This window comes from Meles meles, chromosome 10 (genome assembly GCF_922984935.1).
Source record: "Meles meles chromosome 10, mMelMel3.1 paternal haplotype, whole genome shotgun sequence".
Lineage (NCBI taxonomy): Eukaryota > Metazoa > Chordata > Mammalia > Carnivora > Mustelidae > Meles > Meles meles.
Window position 1 is genome coordinate 87,160,710 of NC_060075.1, and position 13,053 is coordinate 87,173,762.

At 38.7% G+C, this 13,053-nt stretch overlaps 2 protein-coding genes across 2 annotated transcripts in view; one reads left to right on the forward strand and one right to left on the reverse strand.

Moving 5' to 3' along the window:
• The window catches only part of LRRC17 (leucine rich repeat containing 17), a 32,131-nt gene extending 26,250 nt beyond the window's left edge, over nt 1-5,881 (forward strand). The window contains exons 3-4 of the mRNA XM_046020442.1: nt 423-578; nt 5,143-5,881. Coding sequence (XP_045876398.1) covers nt 423-578; nt 5,143-5,540 — 554 coding nt within the window. The 3' untranslated portion in view covers nt 5,541-5,881. The remainder of the gene's footprint in view (nt 1-422; nt 579-5,142) is intronic.
• Nucleotides 1-13,053, reverse strand: part of FBXL13 (F-box and leucine rich repeat protein 13) — a 233,922-nt gene that overhangs the window by 133,585 nt on the left and 87,284 nt on the right. The window lies entirely within an intron of this gene.

Here is a 13,053-nt window from a genome sequence, read left to right on the forward strand (position 1 = left end):
AATAGTGAAAACTCCTAGAGCAGGTGGGAAGGCATTGGTAGAGGACTCAAATAGAGTGGTGTGATTGGCTTCATTTCCTTTTAGCTTTTTCTTTTTCCCCTAAAGCTTCCCAGGTGCTTCTAACAGAGAGTCAGCAGTGAACCCAGTGCCTCACCTGATACCTGCTGTCCTCTTGATTTCTTGCCACCACCTCAAGGACGTTTCTCTGAACAACTCAGCAAGGAATGATATCCGTAGCTCTGTGTGTGATGCACCTGGTCCACAGGGCTTTGGTGGAGTTAGCACATTCTAAGTCTTGTTCTTTGGCTTTAGATAATCCCATTGCCCTTCAAGAGCAGACTCTTCAACCACAGGTGGAAGAGCGACAGAGAATATGGGGTGAGGGGAAACCTCGATAACCAGAGTGTTACTGATTTTTCCAGAGCTGAAGAAAGTTCCAAACAACATCCCTCCAGATATTGTTAAACTTGACTTGTCATACAATAAAATCAACCAACTTCGACCCAAGGAGTTTGAAGATGTTCACGAGCTAAAAAAATTAAACCTCAGCAGCAATGGCATTGAATTCATAGATCCTGGTAAGTTCCACAGAATAGCCTTTCAAATGGGTGATGGGTATTCTTTGACTCTTTTTTCTAATGACAACTTTGTAGTAAGTGCAATTTATTTTTTTTAACCTAAATAATGAAAAGGTTAAATTAAACATGATGCCTAAATTAGAACTTGTTTAGTACGCTGAAAAATATTTACCAAAATGTTGTTTTATGAACGTTATAATATTACATATTACTAAGCAACAGTTATTCAGTTGTCCAAGTAAAAGTGTTTTTTGTAGAATAGATTTTAAAAATAAGAATATATGGTCAGTAATATGTTAAACATGTAGTGATTTTTGAAGGGAAGTTCAGATTTGTCATTTTCTTTGCTGTCCATTAAGTCCCAACTTGTTTAAGGCAAGACTTTAATGACTTATTTAAAGTGAACTTGAAGGGATGAGGCACCCACGTGGCTTAGTTGGTTAAGTGTCAGCCGTTGCCTCAGGTCATGATCCCAGGGTCCTGGGGACTGAGCCCCAGGTCCAGCTCCATGCTCAGCAGAGAGCCTGCTTCTCTCTCTCCCTTGGACCGTCTCCGTGTCCCCCAACCACTCATGCTCTCTCTCTCTCTCAAATAAACAAATAAAATCTTTAAAAAATTAATAAATAACCTTGAGGGGTGCCTGGCTGGCTCAGTCAGTGGATTGTGCATCTCTTGACCTCGGGTCATGAGTTCAAGCCCCACATTGGGTATAAAGATCACTAAAAAATAAATAAAACTTTAAAAAAAGGTCTGCCTTCGGCTCAGGTCATGATCCCAGGGTCCTGGAATGGAGCCCTGCATTGGGCTCTCTGCTCAGGGGGCGTCTCCTTCTCCCCCTGCCCCTGCCCATGTTCTCTCGCTCTCTTTCTCTCAAATGAATACATAAAAAATCTTTAAAAAAATAATATTTAAAACCTTTAAAAAATTAAACTTGAAACTATCTGCTAAACACCAAGCTCATAAATTAAGATAAAATGTGCTCAAGCCAGAGCCAGATGTACTTTATCTAATGCTAGATCCAGATTAATTCTCTTTTTCCATCCTTCAAATCTTCTCCCATTTGCTAATAAGAAACAAAGCCTCTGGAGAAAACAAGCATGGTACATTATATAAACATAATGGATTTGGAAAGAGCTGAGAATGACTGCCATTTTGATCTGCTTTGTAACATACATGCCTTCATAGTGCTACTTCAGTTTGAAAAATCCCATCTATAAAAATTATTTTAATAATATGAATAATGCAATGTTAATATCATAAATATGTTCAGTTCAATTGTTACTTCAGTTCAGTTGTTACTAGTAACTTAATACCATGAATAGAACAGTAGGATTTTAACATTGTAGAAAGTGCAAATTGAGAATGAATGTTCGGGAGCTACAAGGGCATATTTTAGTGTTGGTAACATCTTTTTTAAATTATTAAGAAATGATCCTTTAAAATTTTCCCACGATAACAGCACTATGCTACACTTATACCTTGGCCTGTATAGATGGCGTAAACTTGGGAGTATCTTTAAACTGTGAGGTCAAAAGCAAGTTTCATTTCACAGTGAATAAGACAACAACAGAGACATTCTTCTCCCAGTTGAAGCGATCATCATGTGAGTGTGGAGGTCAATCCCTGGCAGCCAGTCTCCACAAAGCTAGGCCCTAGGGGGAAGAATCTGGAGGTGGAGACCCTCCTCTCTTGCTGCATGAGAACCAAAGAGCTTCAAGACCAAGCACGTAAGCAAGTAAGCCCGGGGCCCTGGGCTTACCCGCATTAAAAGTATCCAAGCAATTGAGTTTTAGAGTTACCTCTAAAAGAGACTAAAATGCTTGTTATTCTATGGCCTAAGTTAAATTTATTAAAGTGGTGAGGAATGGTACAAAATAGCTTCATTATAATGGCAGCACAGTCTGTAAAACTAGAGAAAAATGAGAAAACAATGCAAAGATAGGTAATAGTGCAAAAGGGGTTTGTTTTATTTCTAGTGATATTATTCCCTCATCAGTTAAGAAATTGCCAAAATTCCAAGGATTCCTTTACCATCCTTGAGATCTCCGGAAGTCCTCTCAAACTCGTCTACCTGGTGTGTTTTCCTTGCGGACACACAAGGTGAACTTGTTACCAGCAGTAGTAGTCTTTTTTCTCCTTTGCTCAATTCAGTCCCAGGAAAGTATTTTCTACATTAACAAAGATGTGTTGAACACCTACCAAATGTCAACCACTTTCCTGGAACAAAAAGTATCTCCGCTCTTCAATAAGTCAAAATGACCTAAAGAGGTTTTGAAATAAAAGAACTTGAGGGCGCCTGGCTGGCTCCAGTGTGCGACTCGATGTCAGTGTTGTAGAGTTCAAGCCCCATGTTGAGCCTACTTTTTTTTTTTTTAATTTGTATTTATTTATTTGACAGACAGAGATCACAAGTAGGCAGAGGCGGACAGAGAGAGATGGGGAAGCAGGCTCCCCGCTGAGCAGAGAGCCCGATGTGGGGCTCGATCCCAGGACCCTGGGATCCTGACCTGAGCCGAAGGCAGAAGCTTTAACCCACTGAGCCACCCAGGCGCCCCGAGCCTACTTATTTTTTTAAAAATATTAAGATTAAAGACCTTCTATATTTCAGGACCAATGAGATGAAACAGTGCCAAAGTAGACTTAGTTAACTACTTTTTCTGGTAGGTACACACAAATGCAATGAGATTTACTGGTTTTAAAAGGCGTGAAATAACAATCTCATGAAATGCCAGACTTTGTTGCAGAAGAGAGAAAGAAGACACCCTGTTGGGAGTTGAGCTCCTTTAACAAACAGGTGAAATCCACCTTTCCCAAGTACTTGAATACGTAGGGTTTAAGTAAAAACTACAGCACTTACGAAATAACATCTAGGAATGTTCTCACACGCTTTCAGTCTGAAGGGCTGAGTTGTTTTGAAGAAAGGAAATTTTGAGATTGTTGGTTCACAGAATGTTAGCAAATAGGGGGAAAAAATGTGGTGTCTTCAAAACTGTCATTGCACGGGCTGACCTTTTGCTCCTCCCCAGCCGCCTGCCCGTTCCCAACCCTCCCATCCAAGCTATTGCTTTTGCACCAAAATAGAATTCTTTTTAGAGGAAATTATGAGTTTTGTCTGAAAACAAATGATATGAAAATGGTTCATGGTATTGGTATTAGAGCACATTTTCCAAACTCAAAATAAGGGCATTGTTGTATGCCCTGAGTATTTTAAAACAGTAATGAGAAAATGCTTGAAATAGGAACAAAATATTTGAAATCAAAGTTGACCAATAAGTTCCAGGGTTAGTCTACATCAACGGAAATAGGGATAATCTAGGTTTAGATTTCTTTTTTATTCCTGGAGTGGGGGGGGGGGGAGAGGTTTTTCTTGTCTTATTTTTGTGTTATATGTTTAATATTTGTTAATTACCCACGCTCCAGCAGAATTAAATACATATGGATTGAAAGCAGACAGCCCCCATAGCTTGCCAAACACAACCAGATGTTTTCAAAATGTTGATAAAAACTGTTTCATTTTGGACACTACGGGGCTATAATTCCCTCCCTCTAAACAGAAAAAGGGCTGTTTTTGCAGCAATTTGAGTTTGCTGATATCCCAGGAACTGTCAGATCATCACCATACACATTTTTTCATTGTTTATGCGCTAATGTCTTACATTTGAAATATTTTCCTAATTCATGCTTTTTTGTGTGACATCTTTGCAGCGAGTATTTTAAAAAATGCAGTTGAGACCAAAATACATTTTTTAGAAAGCTAACATAAAACTGATTTTTCAAATAAAATAATGTATTCTAGTCAACTAAATCCAGGAAAAAGCTTTGCATTTAGACATGTATATGCTGTTAGGAAAATATAATTAAAACCAGAATTTCCCAACACAGAAATTCTCTCCACAAAGGTAGTAGTGGGGGGGGGGGGGGCTTTTATTGCTGAATAAGCATCCAACCAGAATATAATGCACTACACAAGAAATCTCCTAAGAAATTGCGAAGACAGAAATCTTCCCCTTTTATATAGTCAAGCAGACAACCCAATTGATACATGTTTTCAGGAAAATAACTAGTCCTTAAGTGAGAGGACTTCACAGCATTATTTGTCATACATGGTGCCTCTCACTTTATCTGGTAATTGAGGTGACCAATTGGCTTTATCCAGAGAAAAACAACCTCCATCTTTACATGAAGAGGTAGTTTTGCAACTGGGAAGGAGCAAGGGCCCTCAGGTCCAAAGGAAGAGGGAGATAGGGCCGCTATCGCCCTTGATGTTTACATTTCAGAGATGGCTCTCAAGTCCCTGGGAAAGACATTCCTGGCTTGTAAAGTTGAGAGAAGCCCTAGTCTTGTAAAGGATAGGTATGCATTTCAAAGAGAGTATAAAGTACTTAAAATTGCAAGTTTTCTCAAGTAAAGGCTCTGAGAAAAAGGAGAGGAGGGCAGTCTTTTTCTTCATTTTTCAACCAGGCGAATTAAGTCTCTTACTTTTTTGTATTTGTCCTGATGATACGCCCTACAGTTGGATGAGACCCAGCTACCCGTCTCGTTAATAAATATTTTCTGTTTCTAGCCGCCTTTTTAGGACTCACACATTTAGAAGAGTTAGATTTATCCAACAACAGTCTACAAAACTTTGACTATGGAGTACTAGAAGACTTGTATTTTTTGAAACTCTTATGGCTCCGAGATAATCCTTGGAGATGTGACTACAATATCCACTACCTCTACTACTGGTTAAAGCATCACTACAACGTCCACTACAACGGCCTGGAATGCAAAACGCCTGAAGAGTACAAAGGGTGGTTTGTGGGAAAATATATTCGCACTTACTTCGAAGAATGCCCCAAAGACAAATTACCAGCATACCCTGAGACATTTGACCAGGATACGGAAGAGGACGAATGGGAAAGAATACATAGGGATCACGCAGCGAAGAAGCAAAGCGTGAGGATCACTATACTGGGATAACTGAGAAATTGTTCTGCTTCCAGCAAGTTCTGTATTTGCTCCTCCGGTATCAGAAAACCACATGTTTACATTGGGATGAACTGTGTTGCCTGTTGACGCCGGGTTATCCAGCTAAGGGAAGGTTCCCTTTATTAGGAAGAGTATTATTATTGAGAGAATTCTAGCACTCAAGGGAATACTCTGATCCTGCTTGCCTGCCTACCTGCAGACCAGCCTGTGGTGATGATTCTGCACCAGTAACTGCAGGAGTTGGGTCCTCATGTTGGCATTGGCATTTCATAATGTCCTGTATAAATGTTTTCACTGCTTTTTGAAAATAAAAAAAACTTGGTTCATTTTTATATGCCTTGTGATAGCTGCTTGTGCATACCTCAAGATCAAAATATATTTTCATTTTTCATATTTCATATGAAAATATATGAACACTTAGTGATAATAAAATATCGTTCTCTCCCCTCTGCCCCCTCCTACTTTTTTTTTTTCTCCAGTAAGTCAGTGTGTAAATAGAATAAAATTCCATTTCAGATTCCTGGGCATTCCAAAACGAGGTCCTGGTAAACCCAAATTCTCAAGTACTCTTCACTGATTCTTATAAAAAATTGTTCAAGCTAAACCTGAAGGAGAATTGTCACAAGCAAATGAATAGAGAATCTGGGAATTATATTGGAGATTGGTCAGAAGACGGGACTCTGAAGAAGTTGTAGATGGTGTGAAACATGAGTAATGAAGAGGTGTAAACACTAGAGGATGTGGAAATAGCACTGATTTTTTAACAGAGCTCAGACTAGAAAGCCACCTCCAGTGGGAAAGACCTGAGCCCTTCCTGCGAAGCTAATATGTCAAGCATAAAGCAAAGGATGAAATTAGAATTCAGGGTCAAGATTGGGGATAAGGCAGAAGCAAACAGGAGTCAGTGATCTCAAAAACAACCGGGTAAGGAGGGGGTGCCCCAGAGAAGCCCCAGGATTTGGGTTTGCAGGTTAAAATTAGCTCACTCAGGAAAATGGATCAGCAGAAAAAGAGGAAATACCCAGAGACTAACCCCATCAGCTAGTGTTTTGATACAGCTATACTATCAGAAAAAATTTTAAAATGATATATACATATCCTTAAAAATGCCGCTTTTTCCTTTTTATAGAAATTTCCCTTTCACGCTGAGTTGAATGCATTTTCATTTTTTATATCAAGGTATTCCTACAGAGTTTAGCAATTGGTCTTACTTGATACTTGCACAAAGCATAAAAGATGATACACAACAAATAGTATTGAGTGTTTCGTATGCACCGACTAGATGCTAGACACTGTGCTAAAAGCTTTACGTATTCTATTGCTCATTCTCACAAGATCCCTCTAAGGTAGATAATATTATCTGCCTTTTCTAGATGAGGCATCCAAGGCTTAGAGTTTAGGTCACTTGGACAAAGTCACGGAAATGGCAGGTGGCCGAGCCAACATTCAGGTCCATTGAAGCCTTTTCTGCTGTGCAGGAATGCAGAGCACTCTAGAAGTTACCATTGGCCATGGCTGCTTCACGTCAGAACTTGCAGAATCAGACCTCAAGAGAGGAATAGGTCCCAGACAGGTTAAGCCTTTTTTCTCCAGAAACACCCATGAGGGCAGTTATCAGCAGAGAGTCTTTGGTGCAAGTCATTTAAATCTGTATTAATACGTATAGGAAACCAAGAGAATGGGAAGCTGGAAGAATTGCTGCAGCTGGTGGTTCAGAAAATGACTGGATTGTGAGGCTCTAACCGCTCTGCCCATTTTACCCGTGATTTGGGTTAGGGGTGCAAATCCTCACCTTATTCACTGTGAGGTATTAAAGGCAGCTGTTAAAACGTTACTAGAGTGTTAATGTTCACCAACTCTCAGAGTAGAATATTAAGGACAGTAGACCTATTTCAGTTCTGATGGTGGAGAAAGCCTGGGTGGGAGGCTGAGGCACACAGTGCAGACACAAGGGGTCTAGAAAGAACGGAGATGAAATCTGATTCAGAGAAAGGGCTCCAGTTACTCTGATTCCATTTTTGGAGGCTAGTTGGAGATTTTATTGGTTGATTTTTATATTCAGTGTCATCTTCCAGATCTACTGGGAAATAAAACTCTGAAACACATTCCAATAGAAATTGATCCATACCATCCAAAAATAAGTTAGAGTTGCTAATATCTCCCAGGACCAAAATTGAAGTACATTTTTCAAAGCTTAGGATTTGCTCCTTCTCTGTATCAGAGTTATACTTTTCAGGGAACAGAGTTGATCAATGATAGAATGAATAATTTGGTACATCTTCTTTTGCTGATTTCTTAAGAGTTGAATAGCTTGCCTTTGAACCTTCCTTCTGTTCAATAGATGATGGAGGTCAGGAGATTTAAAAAATATATTTTGTGGTGGTCAAAAATATGATCATCCTGGGTGGCTCAGTGGGTTAAAGCCTCTGCCTTTGGCTCAGGTCTTGATCCCAGGGTCCTGGGATTCAGCCCCGCATTGGGCTCCCTGCTCAGCGGGGAGCCTGCTTCCTTCTCTCTCTGCTTGCCTCTCTGCCTACTTGTGATCTCTCTGTCAAATAAATAAAATCTTAAAAAAAAAAAAAGATCATCCTGAGATCTACATATTCGAGCATACATGTTTAAATGCAATGAGTATTTATCCAAATACTTGAGTAATATTTGGATAAATACTCAAGTTCTGTTTCATTTTGTTTGTTTTAACTTTCTTACTAGTCCTCAAATTCCCTAATTTTTCTAAATTAAATAAGATTCACTGCAAGCTAAGGTCTCTTGAGTCCTAAGTCTGAGTCATCTCTGACCTAATGCCTGGTTATTTTGGAAAGATATTTAACATTAAGGAGTTCAGATTTTTTCATTTACTGACCATTCATCCTCTGGAGCTTACACCCGAGATCAATTAAGTTCTGTTTCTGAGGAATCTGTTTCTCCCACTCTGGCAAATAGAAACAAGTCAGTACTGGAAATCTACTTGCCTAAATTCGATGAGACATCAAGGCTCCTTTCTTCAGGAGGTCGGGGGTGTTGGTGAGTGGAGGGGAAGATGTAATCTGTGACTAACAAATCAGCATCGATGCTAGAGTGAATAAGAACAACACGAATGGGACAGGGAGGCTGACAAATTATAATTCTGTTCAAAACATTTCACTATTATAAGTTCTAGAAACATAAACATGTAACTACAGGGGTATTCACAAGTCAAAACTGCTTCTGAACTGCTCTCTTGCCGGTCACTGAGTGGAGAAAAATCGCAGTCAAGTGGAGCTTCTCATCCCCAATGTATCTGTTTCACTAAAGCACAACAACACAACTGAATTTAGAAATCACTTGTCCCCTTGCCAAATGTTTGCTGAAGTGTTTTAGCATATACTCTGCATATTTAATTGTCACAATATTATAGTAAGCATTTTTCTCCTCTGCCTTCATAATAACAATTTAGAGTTAATTTTATTCTGAAGTTTTTGCTGGCAAGGATTTTATACAACTCTTGTAGTCATTCAACAAAACAGCTCAAATGATCAGCCAAAATTTTATTTATTTATTTATTTTTGACAGGCCGAAATCACAAGTAGGCAGAGAGGCAGGCAGAGAGAGAGGAGGAAGCAGGCTCCCTGCTGAGCAGAGAGCCTGATGCGGGCCTTGGTCCCAGGATGCTGGGATCATGACCTGAGTCAAAGGCAGAGGCTTTAACCCACTGAGCCACCCAGGCGCCCCAATGATCAGCCAATATTTATCTTCAAGATAATAATCAGAATGTCAAACTTCTTGCCAATAAAATGTATAATTTTATATACAATAATAATAATATAATTTTATAATCAATAGATCGACTAACTTTAGCTGTTGGGAAAAAATTGAAAAGCTGAAACATCACTGAGATTGGGTTTTTATCTTTGATACATTCAGGGTAGTTGTATTTAAAACTGATTTCATTAAATACTCTTTAGTAAATTAAAATATAAAGACGAGATGGTATTACATTTCCTTCCTTAGAATGTCGAGTTCTACTCAGGCTTGCATGTTTAATTTTTTCCATGATAAAGACTTTGGTACTAAGAAATACAGAATTACACTTCTAGATAAATATGAATTTTTTTTAAATTATTTTATTTTATTTATTTGACAGAGAGAAATCACAACTAGGCAGAGAGGCAGGCAGAGAGAGAGGAGGAAGCAGGCTCCCTGCCGAGCAGAGAGCCCGACACGGGGCTCGATCCCAGGACCCCAAGATCATGACCTGAGCCGAAGGCAGAGGCTTTAACCCACTGAGCCACCCAGGCGCCCCTATTTATTTATTTATTTTAGAGCAAGAGGAGGTAGGAGGGAAGAGGGAGAAAGAGAGTGAAAATCTTAAATAGGATCCACACCCAGCATGGAGCCCAACATAGGGTTTGATCTCACGACGCTGAGATCATGACCTGAGCCAAAATCAAGAGTTGGTCACTTAACTGACTGAGCTACCCAGGTGCCCCCGATAAATACTAAATATTTTTAAGTAAACCACAAAATATCAAAAACCTTAAGGCAGTATTTTTGGCTATCTTGGACTAATTACCTAAGATCCATCTATGTCTATATGTGATACAATGTATGAGATATATATTATATATATAAGGTATATCATTATCTGATGCAAAGAACATATGCCACTGCATAGTACAGAATTGTTTATTGTTTGGCCTTCTCTGTATTCTCTACACAAATTACGACTTCATATTGCCCATTTCCTCTCCATCCCAAACTTCCCAGCAGACTTTGTGTCTAGGCACCAGAACAGGTATTTATGGGGAAACATTAAAAAAATCTAGGAAAGTTAGAGCTGTAAATGCCAACATTTTAAAAGAATATAGACCTCAAATCAATAACCTAAGCTTCCACCTTAAGAAAATAAAGAAGAGCAAGAAAATCCAATGCAAGCAGGTTAATAAAGATCAGAGTGGGGATAAAATAGAAAAAAGAAAACCAATAGAATCAATACAAATCAAAGTATCTACTCTGAACTAGTTTGAACACTCAGGTTCATAGCACATTATTTCACAACAGCCAAAAGTGGAAGCAACCTGTGACCATTGATGGATGAAGAGATAAACAAAATGTGGTATATACAGCTAACAGGGCATTTTTCACTCCTAAAGAGGAGGGAGATGCAGATATGAGCTGCCAGATGGGCAAAACTTAAAGACATGATGCTAAATGAAAGAAATCGGGCTCAAAAGAGCAAATATGGTATGAGTCCACTTATATGAGGTAGTCAAATCCATAGAAGGAGAAAGTAGAACGGCAGTTGCCACAGGTTGGGAGTAAGGGGAAGTGGGGGGGAGGGGTTAATAGTTAATGGTTCAGAGTTTCAGTTTTATAAGTGAAAAAAAAAAACCACAACACTTTTTGAGAAATTTCTGGAGGTGCCTGGGTTGCTCAGTTGGTTAAGCATCTAACTTCAGCTCAGGTCATGATCTCAGAGTCCTGGGATTGAACCCCACATGCGGGGGGGCAACTCAGTGGGGAGTCTGCTTGTCCCTCTCCCTCTGCCCTTCCCCCCCAATCATGCTCTTTCTCTCTCAAGTAAATAAATAAAATCTCTTAAAAAGTTCTGGAGGAAGATGGTGATGATGATTCCACAACCATGCGAACACACTTAATGCTGCTACAAAACTGGACACTTAAAATGGTTAAAATGGTCATTTTTATGTTATCTATATTTTACTACAATAAAAAACTAAAAAGTTGGTTATTTGAAATGATCAACAAAAATTAAGAAAGCTATATCTAGACAGATTAAGAAAATAAGTGGGAAGACTAAATTTCTAAAATTAGAAATGAAAGTACATGTGTTACTACTTGTTTCACAGGAATAAAAAAGGATTATAAGAGAATACTAAGAAATATTGTACCTCAACAAATTAGGTTACCTACCTGGAACCGACAGATTCCTAGGAATGTACAAACTATCAAACTTGACTCAAAAATAAACATAAAATCTGAATAGGTCTATAACAAATAAGGATATTAAATCAACAATCAAAACACTTTCAGCAGAGAAAAGCCTAGGACCAGATCACTTCAGTGGAAAATTCAACGAAACATTTAAAGAATAACACCAGTCCTCAACTCTTTTAAAATATAGACAAGGAGAAAATAGCTCCTAACTCATTATGTGAAGCCAGTATTACCCAAATAAAGAAGCCAGACAAAGACCTCAGAAGAAAGGAAAACTACAAGCCAATATTCCTTTTGAATGTAGATGCAAAAATCCTCAACAAAATATTAGCAAAGAAAATACAGCAGCATATTATAAGGATTATACACCATGAACAAGTGGGATTGGTCCCAGGAATGCAAAGGTGGTACAACATACAAAAATCAGTCAGTGGGAGTGCCTGGGTGGCTCAGTGGTTTAAAGCCTCTGCCTTCGGCTCAGGTTATGGTCCCAGGGTCCTGGGATCGAGCCCCGCATCAGGCTCTCTGCTCAGCGGGGAGCCTGCTTCCTCCTCTCTGTCTCTCCCTGCCTTTCTGCCTACTTGTGATCTCTGTCCATCAGAAAGAAAAAAAAAAATCAATGTAATAACAATATATTAATAGAATGAAGGAATAAATTATAGTTGGTGTGGAAAAAGCATTTGACAAAATTCAACACCCTTTTATGTTTAAAAAAATTTTTTTTCCAACAAACCAGGAATGAAATCTTTCAGAGATACGTGCCCTGTCATTTCTCAGAAAGTCACCCCAGGGTTCAACCACCATTGCTAACATGAAAATATTAGGTCAAACCAAACTTTGAATGTTACATCTTGAGTCCATTTTCTTTCTTCAAACAACAGATTTTTTGAATAGTCCATTTTTCTAGAGACAGAGAATGAGTTTGGGTGGCGAGCACATTTTTTGGAAGTTTTATTTAAATTCCAGTTAGTTAACATACAGTGTAATTAGTTTCAGGAATACAATACAGTGATTCAACACTTCCATGTAATACCCAGTGCTCATCACAAGTGCACTCCTTGGTCTCCATCACCTATGTAACCACTCTCCCTACATAACTCCATTCTGGTAACCATTCGTTTGTTCTCTATAGTTAAGAGTCTGTTCTTAGTTTGTCTCTCTCTCTCCCTCTTTTTCCCCTTTGCTCATTTGTTTTGTTTCTTGAATTCCACATAAGTGAAATCATATGGTATTTGTCTTTTTCTGGTTGACCTATTCTGCTTAGCATAGTACTATCTAGTTCCATCCATGTCATTGCAAATGGCAAGATTTCATTCTTTTTTTAATGACTAAGTAATATTCCATGGTATTTATTTATCACATATTCCATCCACACATCAGTTGATGGACACTTGGGCAGTTTCCATAATTTAGCTATTGTAGATAATGCTGCTATAAACTGGGTGGCTAGCACATTAAAGTTTATAATTATTTTGTTAATTCTTTATTACTAATAAAGTTATACATTCATTCAAGATGGCAGACTAAGCACATATTTCAGCTTTCCTCTCCTATCCAAATTCCAAGAAAT